General features: G+C 45.9%; 1 protein-coding gene across 1 annotated transcript in view; it reads left to right on the plus strand.

Annotated features, from left to right (window-relative positions):
• LOC146194326 (uncharacterized) overlaps positions 1 to 22,214 on the plus strand; it is a 441,606-nt gene that overhangs the window by 294,174 nt on the left and 125,218 nt on the right. The window contains exons 13-14 of the mRNA XM_084596527.1: positions 2,434 to 2,494; positions 12,824 to 12,957. Coding sequence (XP_084452653.1) covers positions 2,434 to 2,494; positions 12,824 to 12,957 — 195 coding nt within the window. The remainder of the gene's footprint in view (positions 1 to 2,433; positions 2,495 to 12,823; positions 12,958 to 22,214) is intronic.

The raw sequence follows: 22,214 nt of genomic DNA on the forward strand, positions 1-22,214 counted from the left end.
GGTGCACGTGACAGCATAGCTCTCAGAAGGGTACACACGCGTCCATCGCCGTTCGTTTCTTTCCCGCTCGCTCTGTGTAAACAACGAGTCTTCCTTAAGCCCAGCCTCCGAAAAAAAAAAAAAACATCCAGTGGCAGGAACGGCTGGGCAAGCTCTTCAGTTTGTGTTGCTGCGTAGCTTTAGATAGGTGTTTATATTTATACTGAAAACAATAATTTGGTACGCTGTTGGAAATTCTACATGCTCAAGGGCATCCGTGTACAAAGTGCGCGAATAAGTTTTCATTGAGGCAGTGCCCTGATATTTTCGCAAGAAGTGCGGTCCAAATTAAAGGTGCGTACGACCATCATGCAGGTTGTAGATGAGTGATTATTTCGAGGCTCTTACCTTCAGAATGCGGACAATCTGGTTTCCGGCTTTTGCATATGAGGCTTCTGTCTGGAATGAAGCAGATCAGGACAAATGAACATAGCCGAACTGATGCAGAGTGCCGATTCGGGCTATTTGCCGCATGTGTTGCTTTTCTGTCCTCGTTCTCAGCGCTGCTTTCTTTTCATACGCGAACCTAGATTTAAACATAATCTCCAGGAAGCATAATCAAACCTTGAGCACGAAATGTTGGCCTGTTCACTTTGCACGCCGTGCTACATTAGTTAGGCGCTGCCTCGTTTTGCTCTCGTATAATTATGCATGATTTGAAATTAAAAAACGATCTTAGGCACCATTGCAACGGCATTCGTGAACAGCAGAAGGGAACCAGCGTTACGTGCTTCGCTTTGAGTTTTCTGTTTGTTCATGGGGGAAGTAGGGATGCGATCGAAGCACATCATTGGTGGTACCTACGGCGTCGTGTCTTAACAACAAAGTTTTCTGCAGTTGGTGTCCAAACCCGGACTCTCAGCATGCCAGGCGAGATACTCAGGCATAGGCTACAATGAGTCGTTGCTAGATGTGTCATAAGGGCTCCTTTTAACTGCCTTGCTTTGCACACAATAGATAGAACAAATAGATAATAATGGCAATAGCAAATTAAGAGATATTACCACCTCTCTGCAATCGAGAATCGATGTAAGCATAAAGTTATTATCGGTACAGCACAACGTTTTCATATGGCACAAGCCACATTACTGGATCGGTCTAGTGCAGAACACAATGAACCACACTGGTCCGTATGGAACCACCGTTTCTTGTCAGCGTCATGAAAATGGCACTCAGGCATATCTAGAAAAGGTAATATTCATTTCTCATCTATTGGACCTGTTGCGGAAATCAGCGAATGAATGAACTTGGGATTTAATGGTTGGTTATAAAACGAAATTGTCGGTATAAAGGAGTAACTTTACTGAATCATTTAATGAAAGGTCATTAATGTACAAGAGGAACAGAAGAGGACGCGGGACAGAGCCTTGACGGATTTTTGAACTGTAGCAGACCGCTTGAGTATTTAAGGGTCGAAACTGCATTTAAGGCCTTTGCAAAGTTAATAAATATAGCGTCCATCTGGTCACCTATATCGAGGGAACAGTTGATGTCGTGTGCAAATTTTGTCAGTTTCGTTACGGTACTGAAGCAACGACGAAAGCGATGCTGGAAAACGTTTATGACGCTATTAGTAGACAGAAATTGCATGGTATGTTTAAAGGGTAACATGCTTCAGGAGTTTGCACAGATGCGCTGTTAAAGGAATCGGCCTGTAGTTAGGTAATAATTGCACGTCACAAGATTTCAAGAGAGACAGAACCTTAGCAAGCTTCCACAAGGAAGAGACGGTGCCATTGTTTAGCAATTTCATAATGGTAATCGAGAGGTACCTGCTAGACCAAACAGAGTAAGGAAGGAGAAATGCAGCAGGACTGTCGTCAGGACAACGCGCTTTCTTGGCATCTAAGTTTAATATCGTATTGAAAGCACCGTCATGGGCAGTGACAAATCAGCGATGGACGAATCGAATTCAGAAGCAAAACATGGAATTACAGAATTGTCTCTAATAAAAACTGTAATGGAACTGAATGAAATGAAACTACAATGAAAGTAGCCGTTAAAAGCACTGTGCCGGCATCCTTGGGGACGACGCTCAAGCCTAAGATAATGAGCTCTTCTCGTTAAATCTCGTTCGGTACCCGGATGAAGGGAGATCGGTGCCACCATGAGGGATAACTGCATGGTGCTCGGATTAAAGAGGATCGCGTCTCGGATGTATTTCAACGTAGCCTTAAGGCCGCCGGAAAAAAGAGCTAAAAGGATTTCATAGTTAATAAAAATCTCTGCTATAGCGTGAACTCTTCGGCGCAGTATAGGCGTCTCCTATGTTCTTGTGCCTCTTATATATAATGTCCTATCTTTCATTGGCGTTCTTTATGGAACAGTACGGTTAGGTCAAGAAGTTCGACTGGGATAGTTAGAAAACGACGAAGTTTTCTTTTTCACACGCAGGGTGAACATCACGAAACTCTGCATCGACGCCGGCCGAGCGGAATGTTCCAATGCTTCATTCGTAAGTTTTCCAGCTCTGTAAAATATCCGGACTCATATTTCAAAGGCGCTCTCTGGGACGAAAGCGAAACATGGCTAACTGTGATTTGATTTATTTGATTTATTGCAGTTTGTAGCAAAATACTGTTTTTGCTGTGGGACCGAGGCTAAAGGTGACGTGCAAGTCACCTGACTGGACTGGGCCTTCGCCACCACAATTGACATGGGCAACACAACGCAGCAGGCACAGAGCAGCACAGAGCAGCACAGAATAGTCATGTCAGAATATAATAAAAACGCAAACAGGAGTAAACCACATAAAATGCAATCTTTAACATACATCAAGCTAATAGTATCAACAGTAATTTGTATTACACAACAGAAATAGGAAACAAATAGTCACGTATGTTCCAAAAAGTACATCTTAATTTTTTTTTAATGTTAACAAGGAGGATGATTGTTCAAGTAGATAAAAAATGTCAGGATAACAGTTCAAGAGGCTAGGGATTTGCCAGTGAATTAACTGCATTCCATACCCGGTCCTTATGCGAGGTTTTATAAAGTTCACATTTCTAAAGACGCAATGTGGATCTGTGTTGATAAACGTACTTAAAAACGCATTACTGTCAGTTTTGTATTGTCGGTATCTAAATTCGGATAGTCGTTGTTTATAGAGGGCTGAAATACTTACTATATTACTTAGTTTAAAGTATGCAGACGCAGAATTATATCTAGACAGATTGTAAATAAACCGAAGGCCTTCCTTTTGCAAAATATAAATCTTTTCCATGTTGGTCTTTGTACCAACTCCCCATACCAACAGGCAGTAGTGAACACGAGACTGGACAGTGGAAAAATATAGTTGCTTCTTCAAGTGCATTGGAAGAAGCGGGCAAAACTTATTCAGTATACCTATGTATCGGGCTGTTTTGCTGGATACAAAGTCTACATGATAAGACCAGAGGAGGTTTTCGTGAAATAGAACACCTAAATACTCATGCACTGAAACACGTTCTAAGGAGATATTGGAACGAAAGTGTGATATTTTTATTTATCGGTTTATTAACAGCTGAAAAAATTATACATTTCGTTTTATTATCAAACATTACGGTGTCGCAGCGCTGGCAGACAAGGACAAAAGACTAGGGACACACACAACTGCGCCTAGTCCTTTGTCCTTGTCTGCCAGCGCTGCGACACCATAATGTTTGATAACCACCACCAACTAGCCCAGCAGTATACCCTACATAAGTTCGTTTTATTAACATTTAACATCAGCTGGTTTGCACAAAACCATCTCGACCGATCTTGAAGCCATTTGTTAGCTGCAGACACTAGAGAGGGTAAGCTTGGCGAGGCAAAAAAGGCGCTCGTGTCATCGGCATAGAGCAAGATATTGGAAGTTCCAGGGATAGCAATGATACAATTTATATATATATATATATATATATATATATATATATATATATATATATATATATATATATATATATATATATATATATATAATGAAGGGCCTGGGATAGAACCTTGAGGAACACGTAATTTATGAATTCAGGATCCGAGGCAAAATCATATTTGACAAGTAGCTTTGAAGCAGTTGAAGTGCGATGCCTCTTATTCCGTAGCGTGGCAGTTTTTCAAAAAGTACTTCATGCTTAATTGAGTCGAAAGCTTTGTTGAAATCCAGAAAAATTCCTATAGTACACAACTGCATGTCTATATTAGGTGCTATCTTAGCTTTAATGAATTATAGAGCAGATTCAGTTGACTTACCTCTCTGGAAACCATACTGGGCTGCAGAGAGCAAGGCATTTTCAGTCAAGTGCTTAGTTATCCTTAGATTGATTGCTTTTTCTACTATCTTGGAAAACAGTGGGAGGACTGATATTGGGCGATAGTTACAGGTCAATCGACAGCACCCCCTTTCTTAAGCAATTTTCATTTTATCTGGAAATATTTCTGCAGATAACACCTGATTAGTTAAGTGGCATAAAACTTCAGATAGAATATCAGAAACCGCTTTGATTGGTTCCGCCGTAATACCATCGAAACCACATGAACTGTTATTTTTGAGGTCATTAACTGGGTGAACAATTTCGGGTTATGTGAATGGATAAAGAAACATGGACTTAGTCAGGTTACACTGAATATACTTATCGAAATCATAAGCACCAGGGGTAGTAAAAGATCCAAAAGCTCTAAAATGTCTATTGAACACATTACTGAGAGCCACACCACCATACATTTGGTTATCAACGTTTAATTCAGCAGGTAAAACTCTATGGTGTTTACCAAGTAAGCTTTTACAATGCGCCGTGTCTTTTGAAAATCATAATAAATGTAAGCAAATTTGTTGGCATAGTAGTGGACACGTGCTTTCTTTATATCATTACCTAACTTGTTACGGATCTTTTTATATTCCTGAAATAATTTCTCTCTGCATGATAGGAACTTATGGAAAATAAAATTTCGCGCTTTATTCTTATCGCTATGTTGCGTGTAACCCAAAGTTTCCTAGATCTTTTGCTCTTTATTTTGACGGTAGGGAATGCAATATTGCCACCTAGCGTTGCCAGGTGGCGCATCACTGAGGTGTGAAAGGAGGACGAAGTTGAAGAGGACGACGAAGTGTCGCTTGCACGTTTGCGTCTGTGCTGCTGTGTTGTTGTGTCTGGGCTACCCCCTGCTATCTTTGGTATCCTTAGTCACCGTGTACGTGACATTCTGGTGGAGCTGCTGGGTAAAACGATCGCCTATGCAAGAATCTCCATCTACAAGACGTCGCGCCAGCCCTGTACCATTGGACACCCCCGTGCATCGCTCCAGTCGACGGCTCCAGGGACTGTCTCCGGAGTTTCAGCCATCACCCGTCGCCATGACATCTAGTGCTCCTGCTCAGCAGGTAACGGGCGTCGCACCGGCCTGTAACTACACCTTGCAGGCCCCTCGGGTACCGAAATCTTTCCATGGGGACCTCTTTGAGGATGTGGAGGACTGGTTCCTTCAGTTTGAACGTGTCGCTGCTTTCAATCAGTGGGACGATGCTGCCAAACTAAGGAACGTCTACTTCAGCCTTGAGGACGGCGCCCGTATCTGGTTCGAGAACCGAGAGCAAGTATTAACGTCGTGGCGGGAATCCCATCGTCAACTGCTCGAGGCTTACACCAGCGCAGATCGTCGCGAGCATGCAGAACGTGCCATTCACTCTCGCATCCAAAGGCCGAATGAGAGTGTCCAAGCGTACGTCGAAGACATGACGCGCCTCTTCAGGCGAGCCGATCCCGCCATGTCCGAGGACAAAAAGTTCATGCACTTGATGCAGCGTTTGAAAGAGCAGCTGTTCGCAGGCCTTGTGCGAAACCCACCATCGACTGTAAACAGATTCTTTGCGGAGGCGACCACAATGGAAAAGGTGCTACACCAACGTGCCGTGGCTTATGACCGACCTTTTCATACAAGCACAATCGCGGAATCATTTTCATCTTTAGAGCGACATCCCGATGCATTGCGCGAACTGATTCGCAGCGTCGTGCGCGAAGAACTAAGCAAGTTCTGGAGCCCTCTGCAGCAATCGCCAACTACCGGTTCTGCTATAGTGCGGGAGGAGGTGCGGCAGGCACTCAAGAACCCTCTTTCTCCGGTAGTTCCGAGCCCGCCATTGCTGTCGGGGACCGACAATCGTCCCACATATGCGGAAGTTCTGCAGAGTCAGGCTCCCCCTTCACCACCGCCCATTCTCGCGTCACCTACAGTTCCGCTGCCCTCGGTGCAGCCAGTGCAGAACTTCGACAATCGTCCGCTGCCCCGACGCAAAGCCGACATTTGGCGCACGCCTGACCACCGTCCGCTTTGCTTCCACTGCGGTGAACCAGGACATCTCTACCGGGATTGTCCATATCGACGCCTCGGTCTCCACGGCTTCCGCATCGACTCGCCTCCTCCCCGGTTTGGTCAACGACCCCGAGTTATTGAGGAGTAGCTGGAGGAGCAGCGTTCTTCATCTCGTTCGCAGCGTCAGCCCCGCTCCCCTTCGCCAAGGCGCTCCTCCTCGTTCACCCACGGTTCCTCGCGAAAGGACCAAGGCCGCTCGTCTAGCCCTCATCGGGAAAACTGAAAACAACGACCTTCGGGGGCGAGGCCGCTGGTAGTCGCTGCGTTGAAGACCTCCCGTCGTCGCCGCTTCGATCCGACCGCGAGCTGCTGGTGCCGTCACCTAGGGAAGCAAAAAGCGTTTCTCTGGACATTCCCGTTATTTTAGACGGTCGCACTACGGTCAATGCATTAGTGGACACCGGTGCCGATTATTCAATTTTGAGTGGTCGCATGGCGACTGTATTGAGGAAGGTGCTCACTGCTTGGCCAGGTGTGTACTTCCGAACCGCCGGCGGTCATATAGTTACTCCAAAGGGGATGTGCACGGCTCGCATTCAGATTAACGGACGTACGTTCGTCGTTAGTTGCGTTGTTTTGTGTGACTGCTCCCGTGACCTTATCCTCGGCATTGACTTTCTGCGGGAGTACGGAGCAGTTATCGACCTGCGAAATAGACTCGTTACGTTTTCGATGGGACAATCTACCGAACAAGATAGTAGCAGTCCTTGCAATACCGCACTTCGTATTTCCGCTGAGAGCGTCTCGCTGCCGCCGCGAAGCAGTGCTCTTGTGGAAGTTACCTGTGACGATTTCCGTACCGGTGATGCTGTAGCGGAGGCGAACCATACACTCCTGCTTGCTCATGGCATTTGCGCTCCCCGAAGTTTATTGTCGTTTCACAATGGCCGGGCTGCACTCCTTGTCACAAATTTTTCTAATGAGCACCGACGCTTGTTCCCGGGGACTGCTATCGCTTTTGCTGACCATGTTGCGTACGATCCGGTCTGTTTTGCATCCACGGCAGTAGAAACTAACGAGCCATCTCTTGACAACATCGACATTGTCACTTGTCAAAGGAGAAACGGCGGGCCTTAGAGCAACTGCTGCTAGACTTCAAGCACTGCTTTGCTTCTTCCTCGAAGGTTCGTCAAACGCCCATCACACAACATCGCATCATTACTTATGACGACGCTCGCCCAATACGACAGCAGCCTTATCGTGTGTCTGCCAAAGAACGAGAAGTGATCCAGACGCAGGTTCAGGAGATGCTGGATGATGGTGTTGTGCAGCCTTCACAAAGTCCGTGGTCTTCACCAGTAGTCCTGGTCAAAAAGAAAGACGGCACACTTCGATTTTGCGTCGACTATCGGAAATTGAATAATGTGACAAAGAAAGATGTATACCCGTTGCCGTGCATCGTTGACTCACTGGACAGATTGCGACGTGCGAAGTATTTTTCATCTATTGATTTAAAAAGCGGCTATTGGCAAATCGAAGTAGACGAAAGAGACCGAGAAAAAACTGCATTTGTCACTCCAGATGGCCTATATGAATTCAAAGTACTCCCATTTGGATTGTGCTCTGCCCCAGCTACATTCCAAAGGATGATGGACACCGTCCTCACTGGCCTCAAGTGGCAGATCTGTCTTGTGTACTTGGACGACGTAGTTGTTTTTTCCGAAACATTTGATCAACACCTCGAACGCCTTCGAGCTGTCCTGGAAGCCCTCCGTTCTGCTGATCTCACGCTGAAGCCCCAGAAATGCCACTTCGAGTATACAGAACTCAAGTTCCTCGGCCATGTTGTAAGCGCTGATGGGGTGCGCCCGGATCCCGATAAGACTGCACGATTTCCCGTTCCAGCTAATAAGAAGGCTGTTCAGCGCTTCCTCGGCCTGTGCGCATATTATCGGCGTTTCATTGCGGACTTTTCTCAGATCGCAGAACCTCTGACGCGCCTTACGAGGAAGGACACCTCCTTTGTGTGGAACTCTGAGCAGCAGATGGTCTTCTCTTTGCTTCGTGAGCGCCTTCAAACATCCCCTGTTCTGAGCGCACTTCGATGAAGCGGCTGACACTGAGGTGCACACTGACGCCAGTAGTATCGGTCTTGGCGCGGTCCTTGTTCAGCATCAAGACGGGTTTGAGCGAGTAATAGCCTATGCTAGCCGCACTCTCTCTCGTGCCGAAATGAACTATTCCACCTCAGAAAAGGAATGCCTGGCGGTCGTATGGGCTACTATGAAGTTTCGCCCCTATCTTTACGGCCGGCCATTTAAAGTCGTCACCGACCATCATTGTTTGTGCTGGCTGGCAAATCTGCGAGACCCATCTGGACGACTTGCACGCTGGAGTTTACGGCTTCAGGAGTTTGACATAACCATCGTTTACAAGTCCGGCCGCAAACACGAAGACGCCGACACGCTGTCACGAGCACCCGTTGACACTGGCGATACTACAGCCGATGACGATAGCGGTTTTCTAGGAGCCCTCAGCGCATCTGAGCTCAGGGATCGACAAAGAGCTGATCCAGACATCCTTGCACTCATCGATTATCTGGAAGGGCGTGATACGACCCTGCCTCGACACCTATCTCGGCACCTTGGTTCCTTCTGCATACGGCAAGGCGTCTTGTATAAAAGAAACTCCCAGGGCCAAGACAGAACTTACCTTCTGGTAGTGCCATGCGAGCTCCGTGAGGATATTCTACTTGCTTGCCATGATGAACAAACGTCTGGTCATTTGGGTTGCTCACGGACTCTTGCTCGAGTGCGCAACATGTATTACTGGCCAGGACTCTCCGCAGCTGCGAAACGCTATGTACGAAGCTGTCGCGAATGCCAGCGCCGTAAATCACCGCCCCAGAAGCCTGCCGGATTTCTCAAGCCCGTTAAGGTACCCCGCATTCCGTTCGACCAAATTGGAATGGATCTCCTTGGCCCTTTCCCTTTGTGGCAGACCGGAAACAAATGGATAGTAGTCGCTACTGACTACCTGACTCGATACGCTGAGACAAAGGCAATCCCTCATGCCACAGCTTCCGAAGTAGCAGAGTTTTTCATGCACAACATAGTCTTGCGGCATGGCGCCCCTTCCTACGTCATTACTGACAGAGGGACAGCTTTCACATCACAGCTGATCGACCGCATATTTGAGCTGAGTTGCACGACCCATCGCAAGACCACAGCGTACCATCCACAAAGCAATGGCCTTACAGAAAGATTGAATAAGACGATTGCGGACATGTTGGCAATGTACGTCGATGTGCAGCACAAGACCTGGGACGAGGTGCTGCCGTACGTCACATTTGCGTATAATACAGCCTTACAAGAGACAACGCGCTTCACACCATTTCGACTTGTTTACGGACGCGAAGTTCAGAGCATGCTCGATTCCATGCTCCCGTGCCCAGATGATGACCAGCTATCCTCAGATGCCCAGCAATATGCCATCCGCGCTGAGGAAGCCCGCCAGCTCGCCCGTGTGCACATTGGGCAGCAGCAGACCACTGACGCGCACCGTTACAACCTCCGGCACCGCCAGGTTGACTACAAGCCTGGAGACCAAGTCTGGGTATGGACACCAGTTCGCCGTCCAGGCTTGTCAGAGAAACTCCTTTCCCGCTACTTCGGGCCGTACAAAGTGTTGCGCCGTGTGAGTGACCTCAGTTATGAAGTTATCCCAGACGGTGCCACACAACCAAAACGTCGAAAGCACAGCTCGGACATTGTGCACATTGTGCGACTGAAGCCGTACTACCACCGATAGCGTATGGTAACCCGCTGTGACCACTCTCTTGCTTTTCACACCCTTTTTACCGGCCCTTCTCATTTTTTTTTGGAAGGAGGGGGTAATGCCACCTAGCGTTGCCAGGTGGCGCATGACTGAGGTGTGAAAGGAGGACGAAGTTGAAGAGGACGACAAAGTGTCGCTTGCACGTTTGCGTCTGTGCTGCTGTGTTGTTGTGTCTGGGCTACCCCCTGCTATCTTTGGTATCTTTAGTCACCGTGTACGTGACAATATTATAGAGTTGAATTATTTTTTCGAGGACTCGTTCGTATAATTCATTGGGGTTTAGGACTGATAGAAGTTCGTGCCAGTCCACAGCGGCTACAAGAGGTGGGAATTGTTCAATGTTGACATTTGTTATCATTCGTGTAGTGTGTGTTCTGTCTGTGCAAAGAAAATGTTTAGACCGCCCTTTTGGTATAAAGCAGAAAAGGGACAAATGATCACTGACGTCGCTAGCAAGGACGCCAGACATCGTGTTATCGGGAACGCAGCTTTATAAACAAAGGTCTATCAAGGATTCAGTATTATCAGTGACGCGGGAAGGGGTATTGATAACATTGCAGAAGCCATAAGAGGACAAAGTGTCTACGAAAGTGTTAGATACATGGGAGCGTCGAAGCAGATTGATATTAAAATCACCCATAATGATAATAGGAATTCCTAATACAGGGAGTTTGTCTAACATAAATTCAAGAATACGAAAGAATTCTTCGCTAGAGCTTGACGATGGTCTGTAAATAACCCCATACATGAATGCCCTGGTTTAGGCAAAAAGCGATTCAATGTTCTGGTTCAAAACAGTATAGTCAGATACGACTTCATAGGAAAGGCTTTGCTTAATGTATACTGCAACACCACCGCCTATTGTATCTTTTCTGCATAAAGGTTCACATTCATAACCTTTAAAATGTACTTTATCATCAGAATTCCTGTACCAGGTTTCTGAAAAGCCCGAAACATCAAACTCGTGCTCTAAGTAAGACAAAAACTGCTAACTTCATCCTTGTTACGCAAACTATGCGCATTCAAGTTATAAAAGGAAAAGTACTTCGCCTGATTATTGTTTAATAAAGGAATGCTACGAAAAGATTCTATGTTATGATAAACACAACCAGATTCGAGACCTGCCATTCTTGCGAAGAACGGGCCGCAGCAGAAAATGTTTGCCCCTTATCATTACAGTTTTTCCAGATCATCTCGTCGTAGATCCTAAGAACTTTATCGCCTTCTGCCTTTCGACCAAAGATGCGCCCGAACGATCTCTCCCGATCCAAGTTATTAAGAAACACAGCAGCTCCTAGCTCTACTTGATTTGTGAGGGTGCTCGGCTGCACGGAGAGGAAACTGCGCCACAATGCGAGAATTTGCGTATGTGTTTAAAAATGTTCTAAAACAGCATGGGAGAAATATAAACCTCTCTTTCGCCGTCTTTTCATTGTATTCAGTTCCGGTCTTGGTGAGAAGGTTGTTTTGACCAATACACTAAGGTAGAGATTAGCAACTTTATGGGCCATTCAGCTTGCAGTGCACATGAGGCACGCAAGGTAGAGTTTCCTGCTCGCGACATCAACACGGTGTGATGAGGCTTGCATTGCCGGAGATTCAGGAATTCGTTCAGCGACTGCAAAATGGTGTTTATTCATTTCGCCTCACGCAATATTCCGCACTCTCGACAGAGGAGCAGCAGCGGTATCACAAAGGCTGTGGATTGCCCAGAGTCATTGGGCTATCGCAGCTGCTGCGAGGGAGTGCGCTGGAAGACAACTCGTTACATATATTCATGATATATAGGAAAGGCGACTGGTAACAGGGTGCGGTGGACGCTCCTCCGACTACAGAGAATTTATGAAACATGTGCAACGGTAGGCAAGTGTGCGCCAACGCACATGATTCAACCCACACCGCAGTGACGTTAGAAAATGGTGAGCGCGGTATGAAAAAAAAATGACACTGGCTTAGGCGCATTTCACTGCAAACCCTTGAGCGCGAAACCTAAAAGTTATTTCGTACTTATTAGGCTTAATTTGGCATATTAAGTTTAGCTAAGTCTAATAACGCCTAATTAGAATTATGTAGGTGCAATTATAGCCAAAATGCGCGACTCATCGGATAAAAGCAGAGGAGAGCTGGGCACGTATTTAGAATTGGCGTTGTTTTCAGAAACTTTGTATTTGCCCGCACCTCCAGTCATCTGACAGCAGGAAACAGCAGAACCGGATGTAAGTTCGATTGTCACCGCTTCCGGGTGCTGAGTTGCCATTATTAACATTAGGGCAAGAATGGCGAAAACAATACTTTTGAAAACAGCGTCAACTCGGAATACGGACCCTTTACTCCGCTTACATCCGACACCAATAGTTGTGAGGAGAACATGACGGGAATGCCTCTCGAGTAGCTGCCACCCATTTAAGAGGCGAATAGAGGCCACGCATACATGTTTGTACGGCTTGGTTGAAGCTCGGCTTTTACATATTGCAGAAAAGCCAAAAGCGCCCGCAGTTTATAATACTGCCCAAGAGTGGTCCTAGGGTTCGATATCAGGCCCCTGCAGTCAGACCCACCAAGCGGTGCAAAGTAAGATGTGCGTAGAGGAAACTGTGCTCAGCGCTGCCAATCCTAGACGCATGTTGCGCATCACGTGCCCGGGCGGCCAGACCTCGGCTGCAGCGGCGCTCTGTTGCAGGCGTACGCCATAGGCACGAACATGGAGCTGATGAAGCACCTGCTGCACTACTCCTACCCCATCACGTACATGGTGGACGACTGTGTCATGAAGTTCGCCGGAGAGACGTGCCAGAGCTTCACCTGTACCCACATGTGAGCGCCCTCCTTTCATCCTTTCACTTCAGTGCCCTGAGTACATCTTTCCCTTTCCAATATTGTGTGTGTGCTCGGCCTATTGAAACCACCTCTATTTTCGCAAGCGGCAATAGTGCTGAAAAAGGCGTGTTGCCGACTAGTGTCTCCCTGCTCGTAACGTTAATATCAATTCACTTTCTTCGTCCTCGAAACTGGAGGAACTAAATATGTGACATTGTGAGGATACAAAAAATAAGGAGAACCAAATGGAAAAAATAGTATTGGAGCAATTCATTTTAGTCAGTCATATTATTTCAGCTTTTTGGTAGTCTTTGGCACGGTAACCCGCATTTGTTGCACACGTTCTTCAAGCGACCCTCTAATTGTGACTTCTACGGAAATTGTGATATCTACGATGTTTGGGGGTGCTGTGAAGAGGGAGTTTGCTCGATCACAGCCTGTGAGCGTAAATGACGCAGAAAGAGCAAAAGCACACGAAAATCAGCTGCCGAGATAAAGCTGCGCATGAGATCATGAGCGCACCCTGCGCGTGTCTCTTCTTTGCCTCAGAGTGGAGCGCGCCAGCCCAGTTTATTTTAAGTTGAAGCTCTATGATTGAAGGTCGGCTTGTAAGGTACAGAAAAAAGGAGCGCACTATCCGGAAAATAACTCAGGTTGCCGACATTCTAGTGGAAATTAAGAAGAAGAAATGGGCATGGGCAGGACATGTAGTGCGAAGAGAGAATAATCGATGGTCGCTTATAGGGTAACAAACAGGATTCCAAGGGAAGGAAAGCATAGCAGGGGGCGGCAGAAAGTTAGGTAGGCGGATGAGGTAGAGACGTTCGCTGGAGTCAAGTGGATGCAGCTAGCACAGAACCGGGTTAAGTGGAGAAATATGGGAGAGGCCTTCGCCTTGTAGTGGGTATAGTCAGGCTGATGATGATGAATTCTGTGATCTGCTAACAGAGGCTGTTGCTGCTGCCGGACGGCGCCCTACAAGCCCAATTGCGGCTTTGGCGCGTCCGCGTCCTGTATTGTTTCATTGAAGTGAATAAAGTATTATTATTGTTATCAACTTTTTTGGGACGAAATAAATGCGCTAAGCTTCACAGCGTCTTCTAGCGTACTTTCATAATCTAATCATAGATGCACGAAATGAAGGGCTTTCGAAGCAATACGCTTCCGGTGAAGAAATATATCCGTCATAATCATCAATGCGCTCACTCGTGCTGAAACTAGGCACCATGGTTCGGTAGTCATAATTGTTTATGAACTTATTCTAGAGTTTTTTGTACGTGTTAAGCGTTTTCACAATAAACCCAGTTTCCACATTCAAGTGGCGCGACGCTGAAGAAAAGCATTAAATTTTCTGGGCAATAGAACAACAGCGCCATCTATCACAAGTGCAGTGCATTGGCAATCACCAGGTGGTTCCAAATAAGCTTTGCAGCGATTCATCACCAATGCTTGGGCGACCATGCACAGCTGTGACATGAATCTGCACTTGCACCACGGCACCACTTCGTCATCATTAATCTACTGCGCTAGCGCCTTGCGAACTACGGCAGTAATTGACAACACCCTTTCTCTGCGCCATTACCAGCAGTTGATTATGCTACTATGCCATTGCGCTTCGGATCTCGAAACCAGCGTCAAGCGGCCCGTTATGTGTTTTCGACAATGGTGCTCAGCAAGCACCATCAGCGATTACGTGTGTTATGCCGTAAAGGAAGTATTCGGAGACTTGGAATGGGAGCAGTTAGGGATACGGGTTGATGGATAGTACGTCAGCAATCTGCGATTCGCTTATGACATGGTCTTGCGAAGTAACCAAGAGGACGAATAGCAAAGAATGATTCATGACCTAGACAAGAAAAGCACCAAGGTAGGCCTAAAATTAACATTCAGAATCTCCGGAAAGGAACAGCCGTTCATAAAGGGTCGAGAGGCACCGGAAGTTGTAGAAGAATATCTCTACTTACGATGGGTAGTATCCGCAGATCCCATAGAGTTCCTTACACAAACTAGAGGGAAAGCTGAGGGCGCTGCACTTCAGCCACCATGGGCGCGCTAAGAATCATGGGCCGGTGTGCTACTTGTTGCGGGACAGTCGGTTTTTCTCGGGTACGTGGAGTGACGTTACTGGGATGTTTCTTTTTCGTCATCATCATCATTTGAAGGTGCGTACATAGACCGCGAAAGCCATAGTAGCGAAGGCGCAAAAGCAGACGTCGCCAATAAATGTTTTCTGTTTCCCGAAATGCCACTAAAAACTTCCTTAAGTGATTGCACAACCATAAATATTTTTATAATGTTTTTCTGTTTCAAATTTTGCCTATTAAGTGCGAAATATTGGTATTTGTGCTGCTCAAAACTAAGCCAATAGGAGAAAGAGTCATCGCTTATATTAGATAAATCTCACACTGACATGCTGTTTCTCTCTCTTTTTGCAATTCAGAGTCACAATATTCAATCTTAGGACATTATTTACGGTAGAACAATGTTTATCTTTGCATTAGTTTTGGCCAAAAGCTGTAGTTCTGCACTCGATAGCTCTCCGGCCCATGATGCTTTGAGCGCCCATGGTGGCTGAACTGGCCGTCTGGAAACTGCATGTAAACTCCCATAGACGGCAGCACAGCTTTCCCTCTAGGTAAGGCAAGAAACTCTATGGCAGATCCAGACCATGAAAGAGAAATAACTAGGAGAATGAAATTAGGATTCAAAGCATTTGGGACGCACTCGCAGATGATGACTAGCAGTTTACCGGTGTAGCTCAAGAGGAAAGTATATAACAGTTACTCCTTACCAGTGCTCAGCTGTGGGGCTAGAACGTGGAGGCTAACGAAAAGGGTGCTACTTCAGTTGAGGACAGCGCAGAGCTATGAAGCGAAAAATCGGCGGTTTACCTTAACAATAAGAAGCATGCACAGTGTGTTAGAGAAATAGCTGCAGTTAATGACATTCTAGTGGAAAGCAAGGAGAAGAAATAGGCACGGACAAGGCATGTATTTCGAAGAGAAGATAGCCTATGGTCGCGTAGTGTAACAAATGGAATTAAAAGGGAAGGAAAACGTAGCAGGGGGGGTAGAAAGTTGGGTGTGCAAATGACGTTAGGACGTTCGTAAGGGCGCAGTGCATGCAGCCTGCACTAGACCTGGTTAATCAGAGGAATATGGGAGATGCCTTCGCTCTGCAGCGGGCATAATCAGGTTGACGATGATGATGATGATGATACGCGAGCAAATGTTTGAATATCAAGATTGCTGCTGTCCTTCAATAGGGCTTCGGCGTAGGCAGCAAGCATAGTGGATGCCACCCGACGGTACACTATTGCGTGCATGATGTTTGCTCGCCACACCAGTGTGGTTAGTTAAGGTTTTTACGGCAACGTTAAATTGGATGGTACGGCTGAAATGTCAAGTTCCAGAGTTCAATTTGCTCATAGCGAAGAGCAAGTCTTCTGCGTTCTCAGGTTCAACTGGACTGGCACGTTGTCGATACATTGTTTGTGCTTTGTGGTATATTGTAAGATGGCTGCGACGTGCTTATTGATGAGGTTATGTTGAGGCATGAAACTAAAAACCTTTATGGTAATGATAACATTCATGGAAATTGAAAACGTACACTTCAAGTAGCCACCTAATAATGATTCGTGTAGCTCACATTAAACAAGAAAAATATTCGAGCTCTGTTTGGGGCTGTAGGTGTAAATATAAGCACTTGTTTGTGTAAAGCAGCTTAGCTTGTTTACTTTTCTCCCGACATCCTTCTGTTTGTGGTGAGAGCATATTATCCATTTTGGAGATTGACGTGGCAGGCAAAGGAATGGCTGAAGGAAGACAAGCACCTGGAAGAAGCTAGGACCTCCGTTTTAGATAATAGAATTGCGAAAATGTCAACGTATTATACGATTCGCCGTTTTGCGTAATGTTGAAACGTCGGTCAGCGTTAAAGTTGAAACGTAGAAATATTCACACGTGATCTATCCCTCAGCCATTAAGAGGGAAGAGCCGGGCTGGTTCGTTGACGTTGGAAGGGAACGAGGAAAACAGCGTTTACACACAGGACAGGAAAGAAGAGGCGAACACCTGCGTTTTCCCATCCTGCCTCTTCTGTGTAGGTACGGCTGTGTAGGTACGGGAGGGAACATTGGATTTCAGATATTAGCATGCAAATTCCATGTCAAGACTAAATTAAAATATTCGCCACTCATTTCCAGCATCATGATAACTTAAACAATGCACTTTAATCAGATGAAAAACTAAGTACCACAGATTTCTTCTTTTTTTTTAGTCTTACGACATCAGTGACAGGGTTGAAAGATAAATGCTATTTATTCGCGCGTTTCTGCTTATCGCTGCACTACGTATTTCTGCTTATTTCAGAAACGCTTCCAGAGTTCATTTGGTAGCGCGCCCTACACTGTCCCGTTAGTCGGCACATATCCCCTCACTTGTCATTATTTTCACGTTCCTCGACCAAGTACCCGTATAGCTACTTTGGTCGCTTTATTGTTTCCCCGCACTGCTACAGATTGCAGCGACATGGGCTGACATCCCGACCATCCCGAACTTATCTAACCGTTGATGCTCTTAGTAGTTATTTTTGAGTGTGTTAACGCTTGCTAAACATAATATTTGTACCGACTTCTTATGGTGATACACATCACAAGGCGTTTAAAGTAATTATTGTCACGAGGCAGTAAGCCGATAAACACAAAGGACAGAGACAATATATGGCCGATGACTGTAAGATGACTTAATTGATCGCGGCGGACCTATAGCGCAAGCGCTCTGGTCCACGCCACTGCACGCTTCTTCCTCGTCCGTATCATCCTCATCATTACCATCATCAGCCGGATTATAAGGATGAAGAGTTTTTCCATATTTCTTCAATTAACCTGGCAGTCTGCTAGCTGCATCCACTTGACCCCTGCGAACTTCTTAACCTAATCCTCCCGCCTAGTTTTCTTCTGCCCCTACTACGCCTTCCTTCCCTAGAAATTCAATTTGCTACCCTTACCATGTTCTGGACCATGCCCATGTTGTTTTTGATTTCGACTAGAATATATCATTAACTCCAGTTGTTTCTCCGACTCATATTCGGCGCGCTTTATATCTCCTTATGTTACACCCACCCATATTCATTTACACCTGCCACTTTTCGTCCCATAGCTCTCTGCGTTGTCCTAAACTGAAGTAGAATCCTTTTCGTTTGCTTTCACTTTACAGCCTCGTAAGTGAGTACCGTGAAGATGTAAATTTTTATGCCCTTTTGAGCAATACCGGTAAGCTGCTAGTCATGATCTCCGAGTACTTGCCAGTTGCGCTCAATCTGAAGCTCATTCTCCTAGTTATTTTTCTTTCGTGATCCTTATCTGCGGTTTCCTAAGTACACATTTTCGTTTAATTCTTGTTGAACTGTAGTCTGTTTCCGAGTCTTTTGTACATTATCCTGATGTTATGCATATTAATTTTTAGTCTTACCGAAAAGCAGGAACTTTTACTGTCCTGACTTTTAAGCATTCTTTGCAGTTTGTCGTTTGCGTTACTCACCAAGCCAGTGTCATCAGCGAATCGCATATTACAGAAGTATTCTCCATCATACCTCACCGCTAACTGCTCGCACTCCAAGTCTGAATACTTCCTCTAAGCAAGCAGTGAAGTGCACTGGGGAGATTGTCGGCTTGCCTAACATCCTTCTTTATGAGAGTTTTATTACTTTTTTATGGAGAACTATGCCTGCTGTGCCGCCACTGTAGATATCTTCCCGTACTTTCCCATTTGTCTCATCGCCGATCTGATTTCTCGAAGCTTTTACAGGAACGCAAGGGGTGCGTTAGCTATAGACAGTGCGCGTGAGGAAAGGAGCGAAACGTAACCGCAGAGCTGCAAAGTAGCCTTGAAACAGATTTTTTTCTATTCGCACTGGTCCGCAGCGCGAGCTAAGGAGGATGGCACTTGTAACATCCCCTGCAGCTGCGGGGGGGGGGGGGGGGGGGGGGGCGAGGGGGGAGAAGGGGGGAGGGGGCAAACAGCGGCGCCGGAAGCGGAACCTCTACACTTTCATGACCGCTGAGGTTTCGACAGAGTCAAGCCCTACGTATAGGAACTGGTAGTGTTCTCAGAAGTCTTCTGTCGCCGGGTTGCAGTGTTACTAAATAAATGTAGAAGTCGCAACAGGTATCCGCAAAACTTTTTAAACATCGTATTATTTGCTTTAAAAGCGCAAAATCTAATTTAGTTTGTTACTTGATTTGTAAGCAATATAACTACTACTCTAGATATATTAGAAAACATTTTCTTTATTTCGACTGGAAACAAGAAAATACGAAGGATATTTTTTTGTACATCCTGCCTGCTTTGAGCAGGTTTCGATTAAAGTGGCGAATGCACTGCTCTCATTCCCTCGTAATGTTGGCAACACTCGCAAAAATAAGTCAACTGCTTCATGATGGGTTTGTGACCCCTCTGCGAGCCTTTGTCCGCTCCTACCGCCGAATGTAGGATTCCAGTGCTGCTACTAATTTACACCTTTTTAATGTGTGAATCATTTCAATTGCGTTTAAAAGCAGGTCGCAGATTGAGCAGCATTTACTCTACCTTTGGAGCCCGTCTTCAATATTTAAGATCGCGCCATATTTGTAACGTCAGCCTCCATGTTTACATTTCAGTATGTCTAGTTAGTGAAGTGACATGAGGATGTATTCATCTTCTACGTTATTCTAAAGCAGCAACACGAGTACAGAGACGGCACAGTCGTTCAGCGCCAAGATCGGATTATTGTCGGAAGTAACCCTGTCGGCTAGGGTTTTAACAATTGTACCAGCCGAGGACAATGTGCTTCCTTCATCGCACTTGATTGGCTGCGATCATTTTTCATGCCGGTCATGGTCCATAACGGGCAGCTACGACGACTTTAAATACAAAACAGAGTTCGTCTGCCTTATGAACTTCCAGGTGAAGTGCCTTGCAGCTACTGTTTCCTACACTCTTGCGCATATGACAGGCCTACCGGGTCACATGTTCGGCGACAGCAGCAGCGACGAGTATGTTATAAAAACATTCATAAATCAATATAAGAAATATTGGTCGTGCTACAATATTCCCCACCTTAACATCTCATTGTTATGCGCTCGCAGCGACTTTCGTTTGCTGAATTAATGTAATTTTAAGGACTATTCTTTATTATTTACCAAATATATACGACCACCAACATTGCCAGGTAAAATGCCATCAGGATCTACAAATCCCTAGATATTCCGCATTTCACAAAGAAACCTTTGTACCCGCTTAACCCAGCTGCAAAACCACTTACTTGGCAATACTACCTGGTTGATAGTATGAATGGGATCGATGGTAGTGTACCCCTCCCGAAAACCTGTTCAATTCTTTGGCTGATTGAAGCCTAAGGTTGCCCCAAAGTAACGCAATGAAATAAAAAAAAAAAGGAGCCGTGAGGCACTGTGGTTCGCACATGACTGCGCAAAGCAAACCTTCAGAGCCAATTCAAATCATGCGCAAAGCCAAAGGAGGCTCCGTCCTCCGTGAACGTATGGGGTAAAAAAAAGCCGCCCAACTTTATCATGTGATCATAACGCTCTCCCCACGGCATATAGCAGAATGTAATCAATGAGCAGCTATTTGAAAGCGCAGTCTATGCACATCTTTGATGCAATAAACTGCTATTGGATTCACATAAAGTGCGTAATAATATGAGCTAGGCAACTGTTGCCGTGCTAACTTGGACAAGTAAGGCATTCGTTACAGCAGTAAAGAAATGAAACAAGGCACCGAGAGTGTGATCGCGTGAGCCTTAATTTCGACGGCCACTCCGCCTATGAAGCGACGCCCGATTACTCTGAGTGGTTTTAGATAAATCAATGACACTGGAAAGCGCGCCGAGGGTTCACGTTCACGCCTTGATTTTTTTATTGTGACTGGCCATAGGGATTTCTTGGCAGGAAATACTGGAGTGGGTTGCCATTACCTTCTCCAGTGAACTCTCTGCCGTGACCTGTCTATCTTGGGTGGCCCTACACAGCAGAGCTCACGACTTCATCGAGTTTCGCAAGCCCCTCCGCCACGACAAGGCAGTGATCCATGAAGCATTACTTTATTCAACGCAAGGCGTCGCCAAAGCCCGGGGAGATCCCAAGTTTCCACAAACACCGGATATCTTGCATAGTGCCACTAATCATATGTTGCATGATTTCATACAACCAGCAGGAAATATTTTACAGCGTAAAATTAACAATAGCTTTTCTAGCTTAGGCTAGCAGGCCTAAATGAGTCAATACTATAACGGGAATACTCAGATGCAGTTAGAACAAGCGCAGCTTTGGCAAAAAAAAAAACATTGATAACTTGTTCGATCTATAGGTGGTTTGGCGACTCAACAATTCCCCCAAGTTACGGAAAATCGTCTGCACCGTGTGTGTAAAAGAAATCGATTAGCGTTGCGGTGAATTGCTTTCACTCTTTGACTGAACTAAAAGCATTCGTCCACAATCAGCGAAATAAAAGCCACTGAGGAAACATACGTCTCCTGTGTCAGTAAGGTAGCACCTGGGAGACATGAGCCCATCCACCCTGAGAATGGGCTATTATTATTAACATCCGTGAAAAGATGTACTACAGGCATTGCCGGCCGATTTCGAAGGTCAAATGCATACTCCAACATTACGTTCTGTGCACAAATTTTAGAAGCTAAGCTAGCCTTCCTCTCCCCCCCCTCCTCCTCTTTGCCGTCTTATTGTCTGAGGCATTTACTTCCAACCGGTGGCAACAACTACGGTTTTGTAGTGGACGCGACGAGCCGGAATGAACCGGTGAGAACACATAAAAACCCAATTTTGTCGGCAATACATCCTCATTTTGTTTTTAGACAAATATCCTAGTAGACGAAAAAAAAGTAAGAGAATCAATTTCGCCTCCTCTCTACTGTCCCTTCATGTTGTCCGCACGAGAATTTTTTAATAACGCGTTGTATCTGTTTTCGATGAATTCTTGGCGTCCAGCAGCGCGTACTTCTCGGTGCCACCCATCCCGCGCAAGCAGCTTCATTAGATCATTACAACACTCATTCCGTTAAAATTACTGAGCAGGCAGAAATAATGCACAAAGGCTGCGCCTGTAAAGGCATTCCTACATTCCCTTATGGAAGCTAGCGGACAGGAAATGAGAGTGACAGGAAGAACGCTCGGCATCAGCTATATTTTGGCCCGTGGGAAAACATGGCATCATTCGCACGTAAGCTCGAAGGCGGGC

The sequence above is a fragment of the Amblyomma maculatum genome, chromosome 3 (genome assembly GCF_055883805.1).
Source record: "Amblyomma maculatum isolate TAMU_Amacu chromosome 3, ASM5588380v1, whole genome shotgun sequence".
NCBI lineage: Eukaryota > Metazoa > Arthropoda > Arachnida > Ixodida > Ixodidae > Amblyomma > Amblyomma maculatum.